Source organism: Acipenser ruthenus, chromosome 31 (assembly GCF_902713425.1).
Source record: "Acipenser ruthenus chromosome 31, fAciRut3.2 maternal haplotype, whole genome shotgun sequence".
Lineage (NCBI taxonomy): Eukaryota > Metazoa > Chordata > Actinopteri > Acipenseriformes > Acipenseridae > Acipenser > Acipenser ruthenus.
The window spans coordinates 1,499,802-1,509,374 of NC_081219.1; the positions used below are offsets into that span (position 1 = coordinate 1,499,802).

Sequence of the window (9,573 nt, forward strand, 5' to 3'; positions counted from 1 at the left end):
TAACACTACATAATGAAGTTCCAGAACTCCCTGCAAGACTAACACTACATAATTAAGTTCCAGAACTCCCTGCAAGACTAACACTACATAATGAAGTTCCAGAACTCCCTGCAAGACTAACACTACATAATGAAGTTCCAGAACTCCCTGCAAGACTAACACTACATAATGAAATTCCAGAACTCCCTGCAAGACTAACACTACATAATGAAGTTCCAGAACTCCCTGCAAGACTAACACTACATAATGAAGTTCCAGAACTTCCTGCAAGACTAACACTACATAATGAAGTTCCAGAACTTCCTGCAAGACTAACACTACATAATGAAGTTCCAGAACTTCCTGCAAGACTAACACTACATAATGAAGTTCCAGAACTTCCTGCAAGACTAACACTACATAATGAAGTTCCAGAAGTCCCGGTTTATGCACATCAGAGTCAGGACTTTTGAAAAACCAAAGGGTTAGTAATCAGTGTTTGGAAGGAAACATAATTGCTTTCTTCAACAAATTAAGGCTTTCAAATGAATTCAGTTTGATGACCAGTTTTTGCTGTTTGGTGATTTGTAACAGTCTTGGTTGTGAAAGACAGCACAGTGGAAAATAAAAAGATGCTTGAAATAAACCCACACAGAATGTGATAATGTGATGAGAAACCCAGGTAAAAACAAGCAAACCGTCCTTGAAAGTTGCACAGCAGAGAAATGCCAACCTGGGGTTTGTTTTTATTGTAACTTGTATTTTATTTGGATGTGAAACTGAAGAGGCAGATGTTCTGTAGCCTTGGGGAAAGGTGAAGTGAAATTGCCAGAGGATGGTACTAGGAACACAATGAACTACATTAACCTTTCATTTTCTTCATAAAGAGCATATAAAATGGTGTGAATTGTGCTGGGATTTCCCTTGATGATAAAACGCTTTAGGGAAGGAATGATGTGTAGGGGTATATGTATTATCAATTTAGGTTATCATTAACAGTCTATGTAGTCTTTATGAAGGTGTAATGCATGCTACAGTACATACAGTCCCATTTAGTATTTCTTCTAAACAAATAAAAAAACAAGAAGGGTTCCCAATATAATGTAGATACATGGAACACAAGCTACACATGCACTGCACAGAAGATCTAAACTGAAACGTGAAACATTTTTGTGACAATACCAAGCCCTCTAAAATATATGGCAAACTGAACTGTTGCATACATAACACATTACTTCTCAAAAACCAATGTCAATTTCCTTAAACACCCTGTCTAAAATGCGTGTTGATTCTTTCCACATTTACTTCCTCTTGTCTCATGATTGTGTAATTATAGTTTATGCTCTGTCCGGGTCACATTAATAAAGAGGGCTTTGGCTCTGTGAATAAAAATGGATTTTCAAAAATGTCTGGTATTCCTTTGTACTTTAGTGGTACTGCACGCGGTCTTGTCTTTTGAAACTTCGGTCAGTGGAAACAAATGCAAAGAGGTATGTCATTTCAATAAGAAAGTTGTTTTAGAGAAGTTTTTTGACTCGATGCTAAAATGAACTGTGTGTATTTAAAATATGTGACTTGAGCCAAGAACCAGAATCAATCAATTGCATTACTAAATAACACTTTAAAACTCACTGACAAGACTGGTGCAACTTTCAATGAGATACATGCAATTCCAAATGAAAGTTTTGCATTGATAAAATAATTTACAGTATTGTGCTTACCATCTTGTACAGTATAGAGCTTATCATCTTGTACAGTATAGTGCTTACCATCTTGTACAGTATAGTGCTTATCATCTTGTACAGTATAGTGCTTATCATTTTAGGGATACCAAGAAAAGGGTTTGACTTGTGGTTAGAGCACTTATTCCAAGTAAATGTAATTAACTGTTTCACTCCACCTATAACTAATCTTGTTAGCACTCAATTCTGTATAAATATACACTATGTAAAACGTACCATTTTTCTGGTCCACCTTCAAACTGGTGCTGCATATAGCAAACTGTATCTTAATATTGGGTCAGTAAACTGAAATTCTCACATGTAAAACTGCCATTAGAAGATATGGAAAAATACAACAAGTTCCAGGTACTATCAATTAGAGAGTAAAACTTAAAATAGACAAATGTTTTGGAGAGTGCCTTTATCAGAAACCAGAGTTAAAATGTCTAATTCCATAACAGCATATATATATATATATATATATATATATATATATATATATATATATATATATATATATATTATTTCTGTTATAGGCCAAAAAGGAATCACATACTGTAAGTATTTCTTATAGAATCCAAACAGTATCTGATTTAGATGAAGTAGAAGTATAAAACAGAATAATTTCCGTTTTCGATTTTTACTTTCAGTTTGATTACTGTACTACTGAAAGGTTGTTATACAGTCTGATGCTCACATTTCTGCACAGAAGAGCTGGCTAGAATCTTGCTTCAGCACACCATGGGTGAGATCTCTATAAACCGATCAAATACAATTATAATAGAAGCAAATGCAGATGCAAATGCAGAAGCAGCAACAGTAACTGCAATTTTCAAGCGTGTTTATGTTCATAAGTTATGTCCAGTTTTGCAAGTCAGTCCTGTCAGAAAGACAGAAAACCCATGTTATTTTCAATGTACTTGTACATTGTACAGTACAGGGGCCATATTACAAAAGCATCGAAAGTGACATTCTTATCTTATCTTCACAGATAGAATGTCCTAACTGAAGTTTAGGAGAGTTGATATTACAGGAAATGCTCTCCTAACTTATTTTCCTATCTTCATTTCAGATAGGAAATAGCATATTACAGAACGTTCTTAAGTTTCTTTCTTAAAATTTAGGACTCGGGGGAACCTTTCCTATCTGTCAGTTAGAAAAAAGTATTTGTTAGTTTGCATGATCTGATCAAACCATGCAAAAAACAACAAAAGAGAACATGACGCACATGTATTATTGTTGTTGTGCTTTAGATTTGAAGTTTTGTATTGCACACATATTTCTGGGCATTTAGGTCTTATTATATACTGCATATTCTATAGTGAACCATGATGATCCATTAGTATATTTTGGGATGTGTACCTTTAATAGTAAGCTACGTGTACTGGACAGCATGGAGTTAGACAAGCTCACAAGTTACACCACATCAGGGTGCAACAGTCAAAAAGGGTCCCTTTTAATTTTTCATCCTCTATTCTGATTATTCATCCAAAAAGGTAATGGACCTTGCACCCTGATGTGATATAAAGCTGGTAAGGTTTCATGTGTACTGTGAAATCAAGTGCTTCATTGATCAATCACTAATTAGAGTTTAAAAATACTTTTGCATATAAAAAGATTATATTGCACTTTATCTTGGGCAAAAACTTTTTTCCAGTATGTTTTTTTTTTAAATTTTTTTATAGAAACAAAATCAACAAGTGGGCAATACGTTCCCCAGCCCCTGCTGTGTTTTTACATGTTGGTAAACTTTTTATTTTTCAGACACTCGCAAACATCTCTTTTTCATGCATGCGGTTAAACCTGCACAGCATCCCTCCTGAAATACCGTCTTCAGCCGAGAAACTCGATTTCAGCTTTAATGACTTGGGAACTCTGCATCGAAATTCCTTCCCGTCGTTGCCTTACTTAAATTTCCTTGATCTTACAAGGTAAATTACTAAGTACAATAAAAGAGTATGTGTAGTACTATGCCAGTATTTCAAAGGAGTGCCATTTTCAGTTGCACCTTATATTAGAGGGCATTACCTATAGTTTCTGCTCCTACACTAATACCTTGTTTCCATATGTACTGTAATTACATTGCTACCCCATAGTACAGGCATTTCCATGCGATTGCACACTTATTCTATCACCAGTTACCATGCATAAGTTGTCCGATTCCTGCCATGTCATTAAGTGTCTTTGTTAAGTTTATTAACATTAACACTTGCCCCTTTTATTGGGAGAAAACGTTTGGGCCCTTTTTGTGTTAATTAAGGATATGCTAATATTTCAAATATCAACAGCTGTATCCTGTTAGCTGTGCTGTAGATCACATTGTCTGATTGCATTGAGACCAATGGCATGAATTAAATGCCATGAAGTAAGAGATATTTGTTATCTATACACACCCAGTGTGATATCAGCAGCTGATTCAGTGTCTGCTTCTACAAGAAATGGAGTCGTTACTGGTCCACATCAGAGGAGTCAAAGCCAGAGGAAAAGCCACCATCACCTGAACTGGGTGGCAGTAGGACCTCTTCTTCTAGCAGCCATTGTCATGAAAATAATAGCTGCACTTTTCAAATGTCATTTAAAGACAAGAATACTATGAGGGGTCAAAATACCATGTGTCTGTGTGCTGCATCCCAGAAACTGTAGATAAAGTATGAAAGACATATCTAGATGTTATCTAAAGATACATGTATTAAAGTGGGAGATGTATTATCATTTTGTGAATTTCATGAATACAGATGTTTTAAAAAGGGGTCAAAAAGACCCATTGCTGGTTCATATAAGAAGTAAGCAATTTCAACTAACCTGCATTCTGTCATTGTGCTTTAAATTCCATAGGTGTGGAATCAAATTGATTGCAGATGACGCTTTTCAGAATGTAAACAACTTGACCATTCTGATTCTTACTGGAAACCCCATCAAACAACTTGAAGAAAAATCATTCCACTCACTGCACAATCTACAAAAGCTGACGGTTGTGGATACTGGTCTTTCCGCTTTAGAAAAGTTGCCTATCAGTCACTTGGCACAGCTGCAAGAACTGAAGGCTGGGAAGAATAACATAAGCTCTTTGGAAATGCCACTGTACGTCTTCAACCTCACCAGCCTCAGACTGCTGGACCTGCACTCCAATAATATTTCCAGCATATCTTTGAGAGATACGACAGTTTTAAGAAAAATGCACCTAACAAATTTAACACTCATTCTTACACAAAACCATATTTCGTATGTAGAATCAGGGGCATTTGATGGCGTTATTCTTAGAGAACTTCACCTCAGAAGTGCATTTGATTTTCCGTATGCCAAGAATTGCTGCCTTAAGGCAATGGCGGGTTTGAAAGTTGACAAACTTGTCCTGGGAAATTACAGGAATACAAAATTAGTAACAACTTCTGGGTGTGGTCCACTAGATGGGCTCTGTATGATTAAATTCCAGGAAATCCACATTTCTATCAATGATTTGCCAAGTCACTATCCCAATACAAGCGACATATTCCACTGTCTTGTTAATGCTAGAGCTATTAAAATATTAAACTGTATGTTAACTGGCCTCAAAGTTCCTATCTTCCCTAAGCTTAAGCTGCTAGATTTAAGTTACAATAATTTTGAAAACCTGCCTGCAGCTGAACTTTCAAACCAGAATACCTTAGAGACTTTTCGGATAACAGGTAACTGGTTTTTGACCTCTTTTAATTCTGGATTTTCAAATATGTCCAGCCTTAAAAACATAGACATCAGTAATAATCATATTACCATGAGACAGTGCTGCATTCCACAGTTTTCTGGTGCAGATCAGCTTATCATTCTCAATATGAGTTACAACCCTGAAATTAGGTTTGAGGGTTTAGCTTTTGATGGGATTGGAAATTTGGAAATTTTAGACCTTAGATACACTAAGATTGGTGGCTTTGGGGGTTACCCTTTACTCAAAAATCTGAAAAAACTTTCCTATCTTGACATTTCTTATACAGGTACGCATTTTACAAGTGAAAATGCATTGGAAGGCCTTGTCAATCTAAAGGTCCTGAAGGCTCCAGGAAACCGTTTCCATAGACATATTGTAAATTTTATGCATAACCCTGAACTTGAACTGCTCGATATATCCCACTGTCAAATTGACCATTTGCCCCAAAGTACATTTAAGGATCTCAAGAATCTTCAGCACTTAGATGTCAGTCACAATAAGCTGACAGCAATTGATTTTATTACCAACCCTTCTCTTAACACACTGACACTGATAGACTTGTCTAACAATATCATCCCTGGAATTCCACAAAGCATCCTGGATCACCTGCCAAAAAAAAATATTGTATTTGACATATCTCAAAATCCCATTGAATGCACGTGTGATTATTTCAGTTTTTTCAAGTGGGCAATTGAACACAAAGCAATGTTAAAGAACACAGATGAACTTTTGTGTAAAAGCCCATTGTCCCTGACAAACACAAGAGTAATAGATACTGACATTTGCAAGGCTAAAACCTTGTTCATAGGTGTGACTATTGGCATTTTAATTCTTCTATCAGCAATAGCAGCATCCATTTATAAATACCAGTTTCACTTGCTCTACTGCTGGATACTGATGAAGGGGTACCGGAGTACCCAATTGCAGGAGTGTAAATTTGATGCATTTGTTGTCTACTCCAGTCATGATGAAAATTGGGTCATGGATGAATTGGTAGAGAACTTGGAGAATGGAGTACCTCCTATAGAGCTGTGTCTACACAACAGGGACTTCCAGCCAGGACAACTGATAACCTCCAACATCCTCGAAGAAGGAATCATGAGCAGCAGGAAAGTCATCGTTGTGTTATCCAAAAACTTCATAGCAAGCAGGTGGTGCAAATTTGAATTTGATATGGCACGATCATGGCAATTTCTCGAGGGAACACCGGGTATAATAGTGATTGTGTTGGAAGATATCAAGGAGGAGGAGATAAAGCATGTGTTTAGACTTCACAAATACCTGAAGAAAAACACCTACTTGAAATGGAAAGACAATGCCCTGAGCAGCACGAGATTCTGGACCCGTCTCAGAAAAGCTGTTCTCTCGGGGAAAAGGTGATCTGAGGCAAAGTACATATAAATTCAAATCAGCAAAAGCCAAAGTATGAGATTGGGATGTAAAACTGATAAGATGAGGAAATTCCAAATATTTCTTAAGCAGTTGCACTGAGAGCAGACATACTGTTTTTTAACATTTTAGTAGCACACTGTTTGCATCTCCTTCGCCATATCATTAGGCTCTTTTCTTGTATGATGGCATTTCAAAACAGTGCACACCATGATGTGCCTATTTGCTGAATAAAATCTGATTGTATGGTGCATTATGGGAGCTGTAAAGTGTTTTTTTTTAGAAATAATATGTACTGTAGTACACTCTGAATCACTGAAATGTGCAAATAAGGTTTCTGCATCTCTAGTTCAAATTCTACAGCATCTACCCTTCTACAAACTACCCCGATACCTAGATTACAATCGATCAGTTCATCCAATAGGATCTCTCAATTGGATTTGATCTTGTGATCACACAGGTGACAGGCCTGCCAGCACAATCTAATGCAAACCTACACTGTACTGGCAACAGTGCAGAGAGTTCAACATGTCAATCCCTCCTCAAAATGGCTTTGCCTTACTTTGTTTGTATGTCCTTCGTACATATTTTTGAACAGTTATTATTGCCTTTCATTCATGTTAATGTAAGTAGAAAATAAAAATCGGTAATACTTTTCCAGTACTTGAGTATTCGAAATGTATAGTGCTTGTTTTGATTAATTCACAACCCTAGGCCAACTTAGCACATTAGACCCATTAAACAACAACATGTGAGTAACTGCAATAAGAAACTGGATGTGATTGCGAACATCAATGAAAAGGCAAGTGCAGTAAAGGAAATGAAAGATTCTCTCTACCAGGGTATTCCTTTCCATGCCAACCTCTTCTCACAGTCTTAATGTGTTTTTTTGGAAGGGAAACTTAAATGTTTTATTTTAAGGATACCAGGTCTTGCTATCACAGTTTTATTACTGATGTGAATAACTGGAAACATTTCAAATGTGAAATGTGTATTTGATTGGTTGTAGTTAATTTGGAAGTATTGTCAGGTCAGGTTGAATCAATCTAATGAGAATATAAACTGACTCATCAGCTGGATGTCTTCCCCACAGTGTGTGTGGGTGTGTGTGGGTGTGGGTGTGTTTGGGGGGGGGATCTGTGAATAGAGTTTTTGGTACGTTTATTTTAAACCCTTTGCACCTATTTCTTTAAGATTTTAATGCATGTGAATTCTGAGATTTTAATTATAAAACTAAATAATCTATCTCATATATGACTGCATTTCACACGGTAGGGACCTGACCTGGTAACACTTTAGTTTAGATATTTGTTTTAAGTTATTATAAAGAATAGCAAAAAAACAAAAAAAAAACAATGGCAAAAGTGTATAATAACTGTATTGTAGAAGCAAAGCAGCCTCATACAATTGGTGAGACAGACATACAGGCATAGAAAGAGAAACAGACCTGAAAAGACAGGCAGACAGACTATATCTGTTACAACTGATTAGAAACAATAGCAAAAAACAAAGGCAGAAGTGTATAATAATAGTCTTATTATTTCTAATCATATTCTATAATTGTTAATAGCATAATTAATAGCACGTTTACAGATTGTTTATAATCACGTATAACGGATACCGAAACCAAAGTGTTACCCATAATGTTTCTGTGAAATGTCTTTTGCTTTTCTCTGGTATTGGTAACATATACTTTGCATACAGTTTTGAGCTAAGAAAGGTAACAAAGACATCAAATAACAAACTTTATTACCATTTTTTTTTAAACCACAGATCACAGATTTGTAGAAAAATGCTTGTTATAAAAAAATGAAACACAGATTTAATTACAGTGTAGTTAATGACCATGTGTTGTGAATGCACATTTCCAATATATACAGTGGCTCTCAAAAGTATTCACCCCCTTGGACTTTTCCACATTTTATTGTGTTACAACATGGAATCAAAATGGATTTAATTTATAAATGAGTTTTTGCCACTGATCAACACAAAAAAGTCCATAATATCAAAGTGAAAAATAAAATCTACAAATTGTTCTAAATTAATTACAAATACAAAACAGAAAATAATTGATTGCATAAGTATTCACCCCCTTGAGTCAATATTTGGTAGAGGCACCTTTGGCAGCAATTACAGCCATGAGTCGATTTGGATAAGTCTCTACCAGCTTTGCACATCTGGACACTGCAATTTTTGCCCATTCTTCTTTACAAAATTGCTCAAGCTCTGTCAAGTTGGATGGGGACATTTGGTAAACAGCAATTTTCAACTCTTTCCACATATTCTCAATTGGATTGAGGTCTGGGCTTTGACTGGGCCACTCCAGGACATTGACCTTTTTGTTTTTAAGCCACTCCAGTGTGGCTTTGGCTGTATGTTTGGGGTCATTGTCCTGCTGGAAGATGAATCTTCTCCCAAGTCCCAGGTCTCTTGCAGACTTCAGCAGGTTTTCCTCCAGGATTTCTTTGTACTTTGCTGCATCCATTTTGCCCTCTATCTTCACAAGCTTTCCAGGCCCTGACGCAGAGAAGCATCCCCATAGCATGATGCTGCCACCACCATGCTTCACGGTAGGGATGGTGTTCTTAGGATGATGTGCGGTGTTAGGCTTGAGCCAAACATAGCGCTTAGCGTTGAGGCCAAAAAGCTCTATTTTGGTCTCATCAGACCATAGAATCTTCTTCCACTTGGTCTCAGAGTTTCCCATATTCCTTCTGACAAACTGTAGTCGAGATTTGATGTGTTTTTTTCAACAATGGCTTTCTTTTTGATACTCTCCCATAAAGGCCAGTTTTGTGAAAC

The 9,573-nt window shown here is 36.5% G+C and overlaps 1 protein-coding gene across 1 annotated transcript; it reads left to right on the top strand.

Moving 5' to 3' along the window:
• The first annotated feature begins 1,329 nt into the window (after window positions 1-1,329).
• Window positions 1,330-6,970, top strand: LOC117396808 (toll-like receptor 4). The gene is made up of 3 exons (XM_034909094.2): window positions 1,330-1,469; window positions 3,465-3,631; window positions 4,536-6,970. Exons 1-3 carry the CDS (start codon window positions 1,371-1,373, stop codon window positions 6,760-6,762), a joined length of 2,493 nt encoding a protein of 830 aa, XP_034764985.1. The 5' UTR covers window positions 1,330-1,370; the 3' UTR covers window positions 6,763-6,970.
• Window positions 6,971-9,573: the final 2,603 nt, after the last annotated feature.